Source organism: Annulohypoxylon truncatum (genome assembly GCF_022578515.1).
Source record: "Annulohypoxylon truncatum strain CBS 140777 unplaced genomic scaffold F4807scaffold_7, whole genome shotgun sequence".
NCBI classification, from domain to species: domain Eukaryota; kingdom Fungi; phylum Ascomycota; class Sordariomycetes; order Xylariales; family Hypoxylaceae; genus Annulohypoxylon; species Annulohypoxylon truncatum.
The window spans coordinates 425,131-442,489 of record NW_025953793.1 but is presented as its reverse complement, the minus strand read 5'-3'; the positions used below and the strand labels follow the sequence as shown (position 1 = coordinate 442,489).

Sequence of the window (17,359 nt, the reverse complement as noted above, 5' to 3'; positions counted from 1 at the left end):
TAGAGGCTTAGAAGCTAATCAGTCCCGACTGTTAAACTGCTAAACTTCAGTTTGATCTTCGAGCTTCCTCAACTAAATCAACCAAAAGGCCATTGCAACTCTGTCAACTTCTACGTTCTAATCTAACAACGACTTCCCAGTGCGATACTACACTAGTAATCATACATAGTGCATCCACTGGCTATTCCCCACCTTCTCCATGACAGGTACCGCGTGCCCGGTTCCGTTTCCTCTGTAGTACAGAAGATCACATTCGTTGATACCCTTGGACAGCGTATAATGACCTCCCATCAACCGGAAATCTCTTCCAGTACAGTTGAGAAGAGAACGGATCCCACCCTACGTGAGCAAGACTCCCGAACCATTTGCCGTTCGCAGGCATTCGGTCTTTGTTGCGACAGCTTCCGGTGTTATACGAAGCAGCCGTCTAACAGCCATGAATGCACAATTGTCGGTTAAGCCATATGGGTTAGATGCCGTCATTTTGCAGAGCTACAAACCGGATGATATATAAATATCAGTAGGCAGAAGCATGCAGCCCTACTCGCCTAAATCCTGTATTTCGACCTTCGGAAACTGAGATACCACGAGGAAGGAAAAGGAGGTTGAGGTTGTGTTTTCATTCGCCTAACCCTTGAGATCCTGCGTGCTCAGAGTGCATAGCAACTGGTAACTCGGCGACTTTTTGGGCACCAAAACTAGGTCCTCGACAACTTTTACAAGACATATTGAGATCCAATGTCCCCCCACAAGGCTATGAGGAATCGAGCGATGTCACGGTCTCCTCGCAATTATGATGCCATTTCCAACTATTTCTAACACGTGGTCCTCGAAGATGGTAATGCGTTCACCCAAGACGGCAATGGTAAGATTGTGGCTTATCTAGGACAGGAACAGGGGTTGAAGTTCTCGGGGCTAAGGTAAGGCGTAGAAGCTAACATCCACAAACCTTGGAGAAGACCCATCCTGTGGAGTCGCCGGAGTGAGGCTGGATCCATGATTCCATGATGGTTTCGTATAGGGAAGAATTAGAACTGAACATCTGATAGTCGATCAATTCTGGACTGGTTATGGTTATGTAATGTTCGACGGCACGACATGGCATGGCACCTATCAGGAGAGGGATCACAGCAAAGATACCGATGACGCTAACGGGAATAGAAGCTAAACCTTGAACTCACAGATACCCCTAGCCTCTTATGGCCTCATGTAGCCTCTTGTAGCCTCTAGAAGTCTAGGTATCTTATCTAGCTTTTTTGGCTTATCACACAAGCCCCCCTGAACAAACGTCAGTTCAACCAAGTCTCTCAGTCGTTGTAACTTGCCTATATAAAATCCCTCTTCTGTTGTTTGAGGAAATCTCGAGATAGTCATACCTGACATATCATACACATACATTTGTAGGTATGGTGCAGCCTAGGGAAGTAAACAGCCTTAGATCCATTCATACCGAGTGAATACACCACTACACTACTTGTTAATTACCAATTACCGTTTTCGTATAAGTCGGCGAATTCCACCGAATCGGATCCATCGACACCATGACAATCCGCGTCTCTCTCATTACCGAAGCAGATATACCAGGTGCTATATCTGTGATCCAGTAAGTGTTACCTCGTTCCTCCAGCCTGCCGGCAGGTAACAATCCGAAGCCACGGGTTTACATGCTGTAGGTACCGTCGTATCGTGCATACATGGCGTACCTACATGACCTCGGGGGAGAAAGGGGGCGCGCAAAGGGGGCCGCTGCGGCTGATGAGGTTTCTTCAGCTCCTTACCATTCATGCTAACCAAACCCTCCCAATCACTGAAGACAAGCTTTTGCGGATGATCCATATAGAAATTGGGTCTTTGACAAATCCACGGTATGCATGTCTTTCTTTTTCGCTACCTTTTCCTACTATGTACCGAATTGCGAATCCAGATGTTTCGAAATACGACATGTTTCCCTCTTCGAATGAAGTATACTGTTCCCGGGCTCGGCCAGATTTTCTAGCCCATCCATCACCCATCCCCTATCCCCCACGAACGTACGCCAAGGAACTTCGTTTCAAACGTGGAGATGGGCCGCGCAACCTGCTTTATATTGCCCGATCCCAATTGCATGTTTTTCTTTCGCGTCCGCGTACCACACTCGTCACGGGGGTTCCTCTCTCGGATAAATTAATTGCCCAAGTAGTTTCTCGTGTTTCGCCTCTATAGGGACTGAAGTCGAATTGCGACCGTGATTGGTTCTTCGTGGTTTTTTGCTTGTATACTAATGCCTCTCGCCAGTTCAACGCGCAGCGCAACGCGGCCTCTCTTGCCATTCGCTGCCGCTGGGGTATGCGTAATGGCATTTTCCACGTCGCGAAAGAAGAAGGCAGCGATGAGGTTCTCGGTGTCGCCTGCTGGTTGAAACCGCAGCCGGCAGGGAAATCGCCCACCTGGCATGACTGGGCCGAGGGCTGGAAGCTATGGTTTAACCAGATCGGGATGAATCTCGTCTACGGCCGGGGAGGCCTCAACGTCAAGGTGAGTTTGACCGGGTTTTTTTACAATTCAGCGATACGCGAGTGACGTCTCCGCTCCGAAAGAAACACAAGCACTTTTGATCTACCGACTTGGCTCCATTTCGCGGGTTCGCAATTATTACTCTCTTCCATTCCAAATCATACGTCAAGGTGGTATGAATATGATTCACCAGTCGGAACAGGAGGTCGCTTTCTTGGAGCCCCGCCTCGCCTTCGCAATGCGCATGGCTCGTTTCAGCACCTGTGTCAGCGGAGCGATCGGGACTGGCCGCCAAACGTGAATATTTCGACTTCTCAACACAACTTTTTCGAAACACAAGAGCAAAGAAGAAAAGAAAAAAAGGAGGCCGCTGACTTAATAACCGATATCTAGCGCTATTACATATGGAAGGAGACACAGGCCAAAGCCCAAGCGGCGGTTTGGACCGACCCTCGGGGATACTATTTCCTCAACATCATGGTCGTGTCGCCTAAGGCCCAGGGCAAAGGAATCGGACGCCTCATGATGGAGACCGTGACCGACCAAGCTGACGCCGAGGGCATGAAGTGCTACCTCGAGTCCAGCAAGGACGTACCCAACATGCAGATCTACGGCCGATTCGGCTTCAAGTTCGCGAAGGAGCTAGAGTGCAATGACGACGGCACCGCTATCAAGCTTTATGCGATGGTTAGGGACCCCGTCGCAAAGCCGCTGGCGAATTGATCGTACGCGTCTTGCAACCCCTTGGGCTATAGAGTCGCTCTTACGGTTTGACTACGGCTTTGAGAGTTGCGCACGGGTTCCCTATGTCGAACCGAAGCTGTCCATCGGCATGTGGGATAATATGGATATGCTATCTGGTTTGATCACCCTAATTGGCCGATCACGATGGCCCTGATATCTAATGGAGAGATCTTGGAAATGTTGATCTTGGGTACTCGGACGGTCACCCACATAAGTCGATATCCCACACCCAAGCAAGATACTTGGCCTGCTTGGCTATCTTGCTTGTGCCTTATTATTCTCACATGGATACCATGTGCATTTGATCTTCCCGAAATATAAAGAGCCGGATATACTCTTCTATACATCCACAGCCGAGGTTAAATAGGAGCATGTGTTCGATGGACTGGCACGCAGTCTTACAAACAATCGGGGTGCGTGTGCAATTTTTCGGACGCCTACAGGGCTAAGGGGCTTATGGTACTACGTGTTTACTCTATACTCTATAGCTCTTGGGGGGTAACAACCAGGAACTCGTACAAAATTTTTAAACATCCGTCAACTTTTCCCCATGCTTTTGTTTTAGCACATATGGTGATTGAATACCCAGTGTCAGATAATACGGTAAATGTTTGTTTGATATGTACGTATTTACTATCCCCCTGTTCCAAATCATCTACGTCGAGAAGTAGGAATTAGGCATAGAAGGCTCCAGTCACCGTAAACGTCTAAGTAGTTTTAGATATGAATACCTGGATTATATATGACGAATGATAAATCAGTGCCGATTCCATTGAAATGATTGTAGCTTTTTGTATTGATCTCGTCGGTGTTGGTATGAGAGTTACTTGGTCTACACAGATGAGTTATATCCTAAGCGAGCCTTTTCCCTCGAGATTCAACACATTTACTAAATAAATGCAAGGGTTCGAGCTGGGAGTTGGAAATACTATACTCGAAGTAAGTTCAATTAGCGCTAGGTCCATCGTGAAGCTATTCAAGACTTAAAAACATAAGACCCAGATTCCAGAGCAGTACTCGTTCAAAGCCTATCCGGCTAGATTCATTGGCATGTCCCTGATGCTCCCCATTTCACAATCGATCAGGATTTATGTATCACTGCATGGGAATCATTGATGATAAATTATTGATCATAATACATATGGAAGCGCGCCCCAGCAAGCTTCGCGTAACGCCGGTCTATCCTATCCTAACCTACTACCTAGGATTCCTAAGACAGGATACCACTCTCTATGCGCTTTTGTGTGCGTGCCATTCATGCCCCCCTTTGTCAGAGAAACCAGTTTTGTCCACTCCGTTCTCGTAGTATTAGGTCTTGCTAGCACTTCTCCCAACTCCGCAAGGACGAAATATACAAGGTACCAGGACCCATGGAAGAGAAAATTCATCAATTCCGATTCAAAGGAAAATCGTAAGATGATCCGAAAGGTTGTTGGGTGAGATTAGATACTGGGCAATGGTATCTACTCTCGGGAAACGTCTCGTCCGTAGAGCTTAGCTTTAACCCAATCGAGAGCGACTAGAACACGGTTGCGAGCTAGGAAACTATTAGTATCAATCAGTCATAGCAATATAGGGGTATACATACTGCTAAAACACATGCTCAAGTAAGCGCTTCGCCAGAAGAGATAGGTGAGCTTGCCGCCACTGGCAACGTTGCCGTTCAGCCAGGCGACATCAGCGACAGCCTTCTCACTGCCGATATAGGCTAAGCTGCCTTGGTGAGAGTAGTGGAAAGGCTTGACGTCCTTGATACGGCGAAGTTGCTTCTCTAACTCTTCGATCTCTTGCGTCACCTCTGGTGTGTTACCAGGTTTGAGGTTCAGACCAGCGCTAAGGTCGCGGACCCTCTGCTCTAGATCCTCGGTCCTAGCCATGTTGTTGAACAGCCTAGCGAGGAAAGCGCCTTCTTGAGAGGCGACTTGGGCAGTTGGCGCATATCCGGCAACAGCGCAGTCGCCCACAGCCCAGATGTCTCTTGCTCCTTGAACAACAAGATACTCGTTAACAGCAAGACCGCGCCTCGAATCCTTCTGGGCGGGGATTTGGGACATGAGATCCTTGACTATAGGGCGAACGGTGTTGCCGGTGGCCCACACGAGAAGACCGAATGGGATAGTGACCAAAGTCTTCTTTCCATCGGGACCAACAGCTTCGGCCTCGACCGTCTTATCAGTCACCCGCTTAACCATGGTCTTAGTCATGATGGTAATATGCTCCTCCTTGAAGGTGCTCTCAGTGTAGTCGATGAGTTGCTTGCTGAACATAGGTAGAACGTTAGGGAGGGCCTCGATCAGAGTGACCTTGAACCGCGGGGCAATGTCGGGGATAAGCTTCTGGATATCCTCGTCAAAGAAATCCCGCAGCTCACCAGCAAACTCGACACCGGTAGGACCACCGCCGACGACTACCATGTGGAGAAGACGGTCGACCTCATCTGGTGTCTGGTCCTTGAAAGCGGCGGTCTCGACACAATCCATGATCTTGGTACGAATAGCCTGGGCATCTTTAATCTCCTTCAGGAAACAGCTGTGCTCACGAACACCAGGAATACCGAAAGTGGCATTCTCGGCACCCACGCCAATAACGAGCATGTCATAGGGGACCTCGGTTTCATGGACTTTGCCCTTGATGTCACTGTTGTCAGTGATCCTGACAACCTTCTTGTCAACGTCGATATGGGTAGCCTCGGCTTCGTAAAACTTGACAGCGGCTTTCTTGTGGCGTAGGATTTGGCGGACAGGTTCCATGATGGAGCGGTGCTCGATATTTCCGGTGGTGCAAGAGGGTAGTAAGGGCGTGAAGAGGAAGTAGTTACGAGGCGAGATAACCACGACATTGTAGTTGGCAGTATCCAATTTCTTGAGTAAAGCGACGGAACCCCATCCAGTACCTTTAGATATATATAGTTAGATATACTGAAAAAAATTTCAATTGGTACCGAGTTAGGTACTCACCCAGGATCACCAAGGTCTTCTTCTGAGGATCAGGGACATATTGCTCTTCTGGATGACGGTCTGAGTAGCCATCATAGATGACAGCGCCGACGCCAGCGAGGAGGGTTAGGTAGGTTAGGCGCCAAGTCCACTTGATGGTGTTACGAATTCTGCGCGGCTTCTTTGTCGGAGCTGCATCGGCGTAGGATCTCGTGAATTGGCGAGGGAGAACTGTCGCTCTTCCACGTGCTCTTGCGACAACGGTGGAGGTGGAAGTTGGGTTTCGCGGGCATGACGTCGTGCTAAACTTGACGGTGGGCGCATTCACATGCACAGACAACTGTCTGCTAGCCGGGCCCGTGAGCCGACTTAATGCCCTCGAGGACGACGCCATCGGATCGTGACCAACGGCGAAGTTACCGTGTAGGCGAAAAGGATAAAGGACGAACAGATGCTTGGGGAGGCAAAAATATAATCGGAAAAAAAGGTTTCGTGGGGCGGGAGGTTATCTAGACGATCAATAAAAATACTAGGTAAAAATTGGTAAGGGTCAGCAAAGACTCATCGTCAATTGGAACGAATGTGAGGAATTTTTAGGTGGATCGGGTCTCGAAATCCCTTTTCTTTTGTTAACTTTTCCACAAAAGGAAAAGAGCTTACCTCCAAGCGAAGTCCGTGTCCGTGGAATATACAGGGGTCTTTAGGTTACTGCAGGAGCAACTGGAGCAGCACAACGCCAAGAAGCATGACGATTTCCCAGAAGCTCGGATTTCCCTTTTTATCCAATTAAGCTAGGCCAAATATGGATGAACTTAACCTCAAGATCATTAGTCAACTTCTAACCCCCACCATGTCCCGCCCTATTCTAATCAAAGATAAGTTGAGGTATTAATAATTTTCAGACTTTCACCGTGTTAATTCTCAAGTTTCGATGCTTATGAGACGGAACATCTTCAATCTTATCTCACCCAAAATACATACTTCTTTCTTATTCCTTTTTTTCGATGATATCTCTATACTTATGATTATCATTTGTTGGGTCGACGAGACCCGGGCTTCAACGCACGGAATGAATCAGCAACCCGTCTCGGAAAGATAAGGGCCTCGGATATGATTCGGGCATCCGGAGACACCTCTTTCCGTCACACTGTTGAATCCGTTCCGCCGGACTTATCAAGTTGAAGGTTAGATCCAACATCTACGAGGGACCATAATAGTACTGCTTAACTCTTTTACGATCTATGATTAAGAATAACAGATGAAATCAGAACCATATCCCCAGTTTCTTTTTTGTGGACGTACACTAGTAATTATGGGACATATGAAATGGGCAAGTAACCCCGGATTCCAGATTCCGAATGTCGAATTACTGGTACAACCTCAACTCTTCCAAGCCCATGGATCAGACGCTCAGCTCGGTCAACAAGATTATAACGCATCCTATGAGCTCATAGTACCCATTCAACAGCTTTCGGTACCTAGTAGGACATCCACCATGGTTGTATGTTTCTATTAAATCAAACCTGGCATAACGATTGTCTTAGAAGATAAGCCACTCTCAACAAGAGCAAGGAGGCTTGAGCCATCCGTCCTATCTTACTATTCGGATATAACTATAAGATTATGGACTACACTTACCTACCGGTGTATTGGGTCTCCCCTGTCTATGTGTTGAGAGCTACCAAATCGCCGCTCAACATTGGCTCCTCACTACTATATATCTTTATTTTATAACTCACTAGTAAGCAATGATCTATTCATCCATGGAATTGGTCTATTATTAGCAATGGTCAATACTTCTTAATGACTCCCCTCTAAATCAACATGTTTATCCCTCACTCCGCCCATAATTTGATCAGCCAGCGCAAAAGAGGTCACTTAGATTACGTCTCTTGCTTAGATACGGCCATTCTATTACACAATGAACGTTGTGCTCGTTGGACGATTTATGATATAGATATCGACTAGATACCGAGGTGAATTAAGGCTGTGGTATAGAGTTTAAGGAGGGTGTATTACTAGATCATCATGGCGCGGGGTCAAAATCGCTGCAATGATTGGAGATAGAAATAATCCAGCCTCATCCCCACCTCAACACCTACCGCCGTCGTTATCATCGTTTAATGAATTACAAGCTCAGCAAGCCGTATAGTCTGGTGCGCACTTGAAAGCATACTATCTTCTCTCAGCTCAGAGTTTGTTATCCTCACGTTTAGTAACTATACCAAATTACATACCATCTCACTCTCACATCTCAGATAGACGCCAGTCTCAGGCCATGGCATCCGCAGCAGTCAAATCCTTCACGTTAATCTTCTACGCGCCGCCCTCCGCAGTCCAAGCAGTTCGTTACACCCTCCCCTTTGCCCGCCCTCCTCTCCCTTTAAACAACCTTTAACCTAACCCCCGGCAGTGCAAAGCAGCCATCTTCGCCGCCGGGGCGGGCCGGTACCCGGGACCGGGGAACTACACGGAGTGCTGCTGGTCGACGACCGGGACGGGCCAGTTCCGGCCCGGCGACGCCGCGAACCCGCACATCGGGAGCGTCGGGGCCTTGGAGGAGACGCCCGAGGTGCGCGTCGAGACGCTGTGCGTCGGCGAGGACGTCGTCAAGGGGGCTGTTGCCGCGCTGAAGGGGTATGTTGGCCTCCCCTCTCTCCGTACCATATCTCGCCCATGTGCCACCTCTCCCCTGCTTTCTCTTCCCGCTTAAGCTAAGTTTATTTGCTTTCTTCCAAGTCCGATTCACCTCTCCCTCAAAAATATGTGACCGGCGCTTGTAGCTAACAAAGCTGATCCTGTTCAAGGGCTCATCCGTATGAGGAACCCGCGTACCACGTCCTCAAGCTGGAGAACTACTAGCATATATGGAAGCTTGTAATTAAACAACGAGTAATATGGTCAAGGGATACGAGGAACGATTTTGTCGACCATGGCTAACTTGACCTTTCCCCCGTACTCGAAAAAATAATGGTTAGTCTTGAGCGAGATTGTACATAGACGGCCGTCTACGTCAATCGATGGGGCTTCTATGACTTAAGGGTGGGCTGCATATCCAGCCAACTCGCAGCTCGCATCGCAATATGGCTTATCACACCCAATCTTCACATCACTCTGCTCACTTATCACCGCACTGCCTTAATAATGTTATTGCTCTTTTTTTCTTCTTTCCTTTCTACTGTACGCCGCACCTCTTAGGCCACAACCTTAGAATATCGTAGTAATCGTTCCTGTCCGGCACATGTAGCCAGACCATATATAAATATGGTACATGTAAAGCACAAAAAATCAAGCCCCAACCGAGCCAGCCGAAAACTACCTTGCGCCCGGCGTCGATGCCGGCATCTCGCCGTATCTCCCCCTATGTCTCGTCGTATCGTACGCATTGATCACACGCGTCTGACTCTCATCTGCTTGCGAGAAAGCATATCCGCGTTGTTTTCTCATGCGCTGCACCTGGCGCACTTTCCTGATCGCCTTCTGGAATTGTTCCATCCTGTACATCTCGTTAGTCATATCGAATAAGAAAAAAAACATATCAAGACTGAGAACTTACCTAGGACGGTAATCCTGGATATTATACTTCTGGATCTCTTGTATATGATGGTACGTTTGGGGGTAATACATCCTCTTAGCATACTTCCAGGCGAAATCCCGAAGCAGGCAAAGCATAGGCAGAGTAATCGTTTGGAGCCAGAACACGGGGTTAGAGAATAGTACTGGTACCAGCCCATGGTATTCCTCGGAAATCCCAACCATCGGAGCAACGATACCGTAAACAACGATGAATATGTACCATATCAACATGCTTCCCGGGATGGCCATGACGTGGTACTTGGTCCAGTTGCTTGTCACCAACGCAGCTTTTCCGAGAACCGTTGCAAGGGTAGCCGCATACAAGGCCGTACCCCAGACCCAATGGCCTGCCATCGTACCATCGTGCAAAATCAAGTCTCCGTACCAAATAAGTTCGGAGAAAATGTAGAGGACGATAGAATGGTAGACGGCACTTGCAATCCAAGAGGCAAATGTGCTGATCTTGAAAAACTGATTTTGCTGTCCTAGAGTGTACAATTGCGGATAACGATCAAGGAGTCGTGCGGAAATGAACTGATCTAGAATGCCCATAACGAGAGGAGGTAGTACAGTGTAGAAGACGTTGTAGAAGGATAATGTCCAAGACTCGTAGATGATAGCGCCTGAAAACACGTTTTGGAATGTGTACTGCCGATGCGTTAGTCTAGGGTTCTCTAAGACTATGATGTATAGAAAGGGCATAGAAAAATATTAGAGATGGGATTAGCTTACCCAGAATTGCGTCATGTATAGAGTGATGTTCTTGTAGAAGGAGAAGAGGATGGTTTTACTGATACGTTGGTAGCTCCAAGCACCGTGAACAAGGGTGAGTTTGCGGAGAAATCGAAACTGAGCAATCGAAATATCGGCCGACCGTGCAGCCTGAAGACCTTCAACGCCCGAAATACCAACTCCGATATGGGCGGCCTGGATCATAGACACGTCGTTCGCTCCGTCGCCAATAGCGAGGAGGATCTCCGATGAGAACTTCTTGACCAACTTCACAACCAAGGCCTTTTGCAACGGCGAAACACGGCAACAGATGACCGCTTTGCACATAACGGCAAGGTCGTAGAAAATCTTCTCCATGTCTGGGTCCAGGGCGTAGGTAAGGGATTTACCGTCAATGACAAGGGCTAATGTGTCCATTTCAACCGAACCGTCTGCGTTATTCCGGATGGCATCCAGTTTCTTCTGGATATTATCGCGAGTCGCGCTGGCGTCTTCTTCGTTGACGATGAGGAGCATCATATCTTCACTCAGTAGCTTGGAGCTCATGCCGATGTTGATGGCTGTCTCCTGGCGATCTCCAGTCAAAACCCAGACCTTGATATTCGCTTGCTGTAATGTATGGATGGTTTCGGGCACGCCGTCTTGAAGACGATCCTCAATAGCAGTCGCGCCTAGCAGGTAGAAGTCGTGCTCGATAATCTCAGCCGCTTTATCCAGCTCTTCAGCTCGGTTACCGCCCACAGTGGTCTGGGCCCTGTCAAACATACTGTACCACTCCTTGAATTCCTGGTCAGGGATCTCACGCACTGCCAAACAGAGAGTACGAAGACCTTCAGAAGCATATTCCTCCAAGTGTAGTAGAGTTTGCTCGACATGGGGGTTGTCCTCATTCAAGCGTTCTAGAATAACGGTGTCTGCACCCTTGCAGTAGAGTCGAATCTTCCCATCGGGGCATCGGTAAATCGTAGACATTCGCTTCCTCGTAGAGTTGAATTCGCAAACAGCTAGAAGCTCATACTCGTACTCTTTGCCTTCAACCTCGATAATTACGGATCGTGGTTTCCGAGCAACGAACTTATAGCCTAACATCAAGGCACCCTGAACCAGGGCACCCTCATCGGGTGAGGCGGCCTGATATTTAATACCGTCGCCCTTCTCGTCCCGCTCCGGAATAACGGTATGGCAGGTTGAGAGGAGAGCTAAGAAATGGTGCATCGCCTCGGCACTCTCGTGTGATTTGAGGTTCTCGCGCAATCGCTTAAAATCGTGGATTCCAACTTCCACGCCGTCTTGTACCGTGGCCCTTCGATCCTCCGGTACCTCGTCCGCGTATTGTATTCCGCTGATTGTGCACTGCTTAAACTCCATCATGTTACACGTTAGAGTTCCCGTCTTGTCCGAAAATACATAACCGACCATGCCTAACTCTTCAACCAAACTCGATGTCCGGCAGTTTGCAGGTGTATCTGTCTTGTCATAGTAAATGTCGAGGTCGTCGTTGATCAGAATGCCATGCCAGTATTTGACCATCTCGACAGTCACAAACAGCGAGATGGGAACCAGAGAAGAGAACAAGACCCAGTAGGTGACGAGATCCTTGAATATCGCATTCACCACGTCGCCTGCATCACTTAGGGACCCTAACTCCAGGTAAGAGATTGAATCCGATCGAACGGACCGGAAAACTAGCTCTCCCACGGTAGACACGACACTGAGAACAAGTAACATGCCGACTAACGCAAGGACCAGCATGTTGAGTTGCCGTTCGACTTTGGTCCGTTTGATCGGAGCGGCGGTGGCGTTGCGCATAAGCTTGGTCTCATGTCCCGTGAACACTACAATACCATGTACCCAGGGAGTATTCCTGAGGGTGGCACCTCGTAGTAATAGCTGTTCTGGGTTAAGGGGCAGCTCCTTTTCTCCGCCGCCAGCTTGCATAGTCAGAGTAGCTTCATACGTATACAGGCTACTATTTGGTTGTTCGGAACGGACCCTGCCCCCTAATCTACTCAATTCCGCTGGACTAACCATAGTAGAAGTCTCCGGCAACGCTTGTTTGATCTTAAGGTTAGTTTCGCCGTCGAGGTTTGCTGTTTCGATATAACACAATCCCTCTGGTTCGGAACTAGCAAGCAAGACAATATCGGCAGGGAAAGGCTCCTCCGATTCTACCCGCACTATATCCCCTACGCCCACATTGATCCATTTCGTCTCTTCAAAGGTTGATCCTCGCAAGACCCTAGCTTTCGAGTTATTGAGAGCACTATCGGCCTGCTTCCTCCTGTAGTCTTCGACTAATTCCTTGCCCGCAGATACCAACAAAACAACGACGAGAGGGCCAATAGTCGTATAACGGTTCGTCGGAGACAGGTCTGGAATTTGCTGCAAGGCTGCCGTAAATAAGAAGAAAACATTGGCGAATTTGGAGAACTGCTCGATTAAGAATTTGGGTAGGAACGTGGCAACGTTATATTTAGCGGTAGAGACATGGTTGTCGACATATTTGTTCGCGGCGTTCGCGGGAGGGTTGTTCAAGTGGATGATGCGAGGACCCAAAGTCGACGGGTCCGGTTTGCCCCTGCCAAAGCCAAACCTGAAGTTCTTCAACTCAAATTTCTTATTTTGTTTTTGAGGCTCGGTGCCCAAATCCCCCCTTCCGTGACCTGGCTCCGTCAAAGGCAGGTCCATTTCCGAATAACCCTTCTGTCCCATGCCGAGCATCTTCTTTGCCCTTCCCAAAAAGCCACCTCCTAACCCGAGTACGCTATTACGGTTCCGCGCATTGACACGGCCTTCCATGTCGGCCGCGTTCATCGCTCCTCCATGCTGATAATACGACTGACCGTCATCGGGGTAATCGTCGAAGTCGTCGGCGTATCTTGAATAGTTGTGTAGATCGGAAGATTGGCTGTATTGTCTATCGTTATCGACTAAGTATGGTGGTCGAGGTCCCGAAACACCAGCGCCGGGTGCTGGGTTTTTGACAGCCGGGTGGGTGGTTTGGCTGCCGCCAACGAAATCATCGTATGATACAGACGGTCGAGATGAGTGGTCATCGTGTATAGGTTGCCTTTGCCCTCCATAGGGAGGGCTATCGTCGAGATCGAGTAAAAGGTCATTTCCGGAACCAGAGTTGCCTCCAGGAGGCGCCCTTCCAGCCATGTCGCGAAGGAATGGATGCTACAAAGGGAGCGAAATGGGAGGCATACGGGACGCGACGGAAATCCAATATTTTGCTAGTCGATCTAGTTTAAGGCTTTCATTTAGTAGTAGTTAATCTAAGACCCAATACAAGGTTCCCATATGTAGATGGTTTTGCCGTTGGCTTTAGAAGAATGACATTCAAATCGCTGTATTATGCAGGACAGACAGGAGGTACGGAATACGAGATGGCCTCAGTTCGTATATGGCGAGAATCGAAGGTATGCAATTACTAGGGTGACGAAATGCGAGCAGCGATGAATGGAAAGGAAAGGTCGCAATTACGACGATGAGGGAGTGATAATAATCGAAAAGTTGTCGTGTTGACGATGAGGCAATGGAAGAGAGTCTGATAAATTGTACCGGTTCAGCGGTGGTATGTACAATCAGCCAAAGTAGGTCGAAACGCAAGAAATGCAAAAAGGGTAACATCAGTACAGGCCAAGCCCCCGGCCTAAGCAATATCCTTAGCAGTAGCATAATAAAGTGGGCCGCCGCCTCCCGTGTTCGTGTACGACTGTCTTTTTCTTTTGCACAGCCCTCAGTCAGGAGCAACCGGAGCAAGTCGACCAGTAGTTTCCGCCCGCGGGGTGTGGGTAACGCAAGCCAAGCTAACCTCATTAATGATCGCCTCTTAGTTGGCAGAGGCTTTTGATAGGCTAAGGAGATTACAGGTGTGGCTGATGAGGCGAGTTCAATATTTGATGTTTCCTAAGGGAGGGTCTGATTAACGGAAAACACCCGTAAGGTACAATCTCTATCGTACCTTAACGCACATGGCTGACGTATATATATCTTTAAGATATCGATTATAGGTAAAGATCTCACCTACTAGGTACGTACGCCTCTTACTTCATCTTTTGATGCGAAACATCCAGGCATTGCGGGTGGAAGCGTCTTACTTAATATCGGTATAAATGCATTTGCGTGACATTAAGAAAAGAAGCATAAAACCATCGCGATACCAATCACGCTGTTTTCTAATTTCAGCTCAGCGCAACATAAATAAAGTCATTAAATAAACATCCACTAGCTCACTTAGCTAACTTCGCAAGGATAAAGTGCATGCGCAGAAAGTCTTGGGACTATTCATCAATCTTATTTTAAGTGGGCGAACATACTGCGTACATATTTCAGAGGCGGAGGGGTTACTACCCGGTATTCATTGTGGCGTTGTCGACCGTAGTTTCCTCCTCCTTGCCCGACGGCGTACAAACAATTCCTATCGAGTTTAGACTCTTAATCTACTGGAGGTAATACCCATGTAGTATCAACTTCTTCGTGATACCCTCGCTCAGCTAGCTTATACTCTATTTCAATTGGTATAAATATTAGGTAGACACTTTCTCGTTCTACTGACTCTCCATGCCACACCTAAACAGTTCATGCTACATATCTACAAATTCCATTGCCTACCTATGAATAGCAACAGGCAGCAACTATGCGAGACAGAATAGGCTACACATTGCGCGTCGCGCATAATCAGCCACTCTAATACGAATATCCATCAATTGCACGTATGCTAAGTCCTTAGTATAGTATGTGTTCTTTACATATGTACCGCTTAGGTGCCTACGATTGGGCTATGGGCTGAACTCTAGCTCTACAGCGACGCCTTAAGCTCATCTCCAAGGACGCTCTTGACGAAATCTCCAATATGCTTATTAGTCTCTTCGGGTTTCTCAACCATGACCCAGTGGCCGACATCGTTAATAACTTCGCTCTTAAGCCCGGCAGTGAAAAGCTTTTCCTGGCCTTGCGCTAGACGTGGCGGGAGCGCGGCATCTTTCTCCGCCATGATCAACATGGCCGGCACGTTGATTCTGGGATCCGGATTCTTCGCGAGCTCCAGGTCGTCCTCCGCGTTGAGAGTGCGAGTCCGGTACCAGTTGCACGGGCCGCGGAAGCCGTGGCGCGAGTGCTCCTGGACGTAGAAATCGATCACCTCCTTGCTAACGGACGTGGCAGGGCTGATCTTCTGCAGGTTCTCCTCGATGAGGCCGACCTCGACTCTGAGGGCGGTGCTGCCATCTGGCGTTCTACCGCCAAGTAAGCCGTTCATGAGGCCCCGGATATTCTCAGGCGTTTTGTTGAGGATATTCTCCGCCTCCCCGCTTGCAAATTGCAGCTGATACCGGAAGTTAGGCATCTTTTCCACCAGTTGCTCCAGCGTGATCTTGACCGGTGACGGAGGCATGTAAGGTACGCAAATGCTGAATATTGCTCGGATTAACTCGGGGTAGTATGCGTACATGCGCCTACGTGAGAATGGTGTCAGCACATGACCAATATTACGAGTGTTGTTCCCGATTAGGACGTCAGTTTCTTGTAGCTGCATAGTTTAGGGGCTACAAGTCGAGTCACTGGCGATTAAAAGGAGCCTCGATAGCTAGCAGCTTACCAAACGAAAAACCCGCCCCAATCGTGCCCGCCGAGGATGACAGGTTGGTCGGTAACCTCCTTGATAATAGCTGCAATATGAGCAGTCATTTTCTTCATCGTGTACTCATCGAAAGAATCAGGAGCAGAAGTTTGCCCATATCCCAGCATGTCTGGAACAATAACCTGCAAGCCCAGGGACGTGAGGTAAGGGACTTGGAATCGCCATGCAAACCCGAGATCAGGCCTACCGATGGCTTCGTGAGCAGTCCGCAAATCTATTGGGTCCGAGGCTACTCACCAGCCATGAGCAAGGAGAACAGTGGCAACCGGTTTGCCCTGCGGCTTAGCTAAGACATAGTAATATTTGATATCGCCAAAGGATTTGAATTTATGCTCGACTCGAGGGTCGTTGGGGACCAATGCGTCTATGGACATATTGTTCTAGGATCCAGGGGCTTCCTGTCGTAGAGATCTAAAACTTTGCGATCAACTACCGTTACAAAGCGGATGGCAACTACGCGGGTGGGGGAGAATTCGGGCTCAAGTAAGGGAGCTACCTATTTATATGCCTTTGGGACCGGCCGTTGACACGCCGGTTCGACCGAGTTGATGTATCTAATCCTTCGGGCAACTTCTAAAACAGGAAATCGGTTGCGGGAGCTAGTCTACCTAGCATGCTTGCAGAGTGTCACCGGCATGATTCATGCTAACCTGTAGAGCTGTTCTTACTAATAGGTATACATATTACATTAGGCATTGTAAGGGCAAACATTTTCGCCGGTATAAGTGCCTACATGGGTCGGCAAGGAATACGACAGACGATATGTGCGTGCAAGAAGTGTCGCTAGCTAGCCAATCGGGCGTTTATGACATGTTGATAGATTGCCTAGACAAAGAGCGGAGACGAAAGCTATCCCTGGCCGGGATGGCATTGTAGCTACGTAACCATAGCTTATACCTGCCTAGGTAAAGGGATGCCGAGGATGTCGGCATACCTTTACATTGAGACATATAGTATTGCTTCTAAGGGGTCATGCTTGGTCCTAATGTTTGCATAATGGCTGCATGTAAGATATGTGGGTTACGTCTAGCAACGTGGAGCTCCTAGTGGATATATCTAGACGACTAATTGCCCCGACGGAAACAAGTGCTAGGAAACTATCGGGACTTCATGATTCAATAATTGACAGCAATACTGGTAACAAAGGGGACAATCGTCATATAGGTAATTCCTGTAGTGGTTTGCCGTCCAATAATACGGCGAAGAAGCATCAACACCAAGAGAGGCACATATC

General features: G+C 48.4%; 5 protein-coding genes across 5 annotated transcripts; 2 read left to right on the top strand and 3 right to left on the bottom strand.

Moving 5' to 3' along the window:
• Positions 1-1,302: 1,302 nt before the first annotated feature.
• On the top strand, positions 1,303-3,949 carry F4807DRAFT_415438 (acyl-CoA N-acyltransferase). Its single transcript, XM_047997042.1, has 4 exons — positions 1,303-1,603; positions 1,814-1,865; positions 2,275-2,514; positions 2,887-3,949. Exons 1-4 carry the CDS (start codon positions 1,542-1,544, stop codon positions 3,214-3,216), a joined length of 684 nt encoding a protein of 227 aa, XP_047856797.1. The 5' UTR covers positions 1,303-1,541; the 3' UTR covers positions 3,217-3,949.
• Positions 3,950-4,337: 388 nt separating this feature from the next.
• Positions 4,338-7,115, bottom strand: F4807DRAFT_415433 (FAD/NAD(P)-binding domain-containing protein). The gene is made up of 4 exons (XM_047997041.1): positions 6,834-7,115; positions 6,195-6,702; positions 4,826-6,130; positions 4,338-4,774 (listed from the first exon to the last, which is right to left on the bottom strand). The coding sequence occupies exons 2-4, from the start codon at positions 6,565-6,567 to the stop codon at positions 4,701-4,703; spliced, it is 1,752 nt and encodes a 583-aa protein (XP_047856796.1). The 5' UTR covers positions 6,568-6,702; positions 6,834-7,115; the 3' UTR covers positions 4,338-4,700.
• Positions 7,116-8,070: 955 nt separating this feature from the next.
• Positions 8,071-9,236, top strand: F4807DRAFT_365117 (GTP cyclohydrolase 1 type 2/Nif3). Its single transcript, XM_047995618.1, has 3 exons — positions 8,071-8,517; positions 8,587-8,810; positions 8,981-9,236. The coding sequence occupies exons 1-3, from the start codon at positions 8,452-8,454 to the stop codon at positions 9,033-9,035; spliced, it is 345 nt and encodes a 114-aa protein (XP_047856795.1). The 5' UTR covers positions 8,071-8,451; the 3' UTR covers positions 9,036-9,236.
• Positions 9,237-9,314: 78 nt separating this feature from the next.
• Positions 9,315-14,085, bottom strand: F4807DRAFT_415423 (phospholipid-translocating P-type ATPase). Its single transcript, XM_047997040.1, has 3 exons — positions 10,482-14,085; positions 9,730-10,397; positions 9,315-9,669 (listed from the first exon to the last, which is right to left on the bottom strand). The coding sequence occupies exons 1-3, from the start codon at positions 13,641-13,643 to the stop codon at positions 9,489-9,491; spliced, it is 4,011 nt and encodes a 1,336-aa protein (XP_047856794.1). The 5' UTR covers positions 13,644-14,085; the 3' UTR covers positions 9,315-9,488.
• Positions 14,086-14,554: 469 nt separating this feature from the next.
• F4807DRAFT_365054 (epoxide hydrolase) lies at positions 14,555-16,818 on the bottom strand. The gene is made up of 3 exons (XM_047995617.1): positions 16,363-16,818; positions 16,084-16,308; positions 14,555-15,940 (listed from the first exon to the last, which is right to left on the bottom strand). Exons 1-3 carry the CDS (start codon positions 16,497-16,499, stop codon positions 15,286-15,288), a joined length of 1,017 nt encoding a protein of 338 aa, XP_047856793.1. The 5' UTR covers positions 16,500-16,818; the 3' UTR covers positions 14,555-15,285.
• Positions 16,819-17,359: the final 541 nt, after the last annotated feature.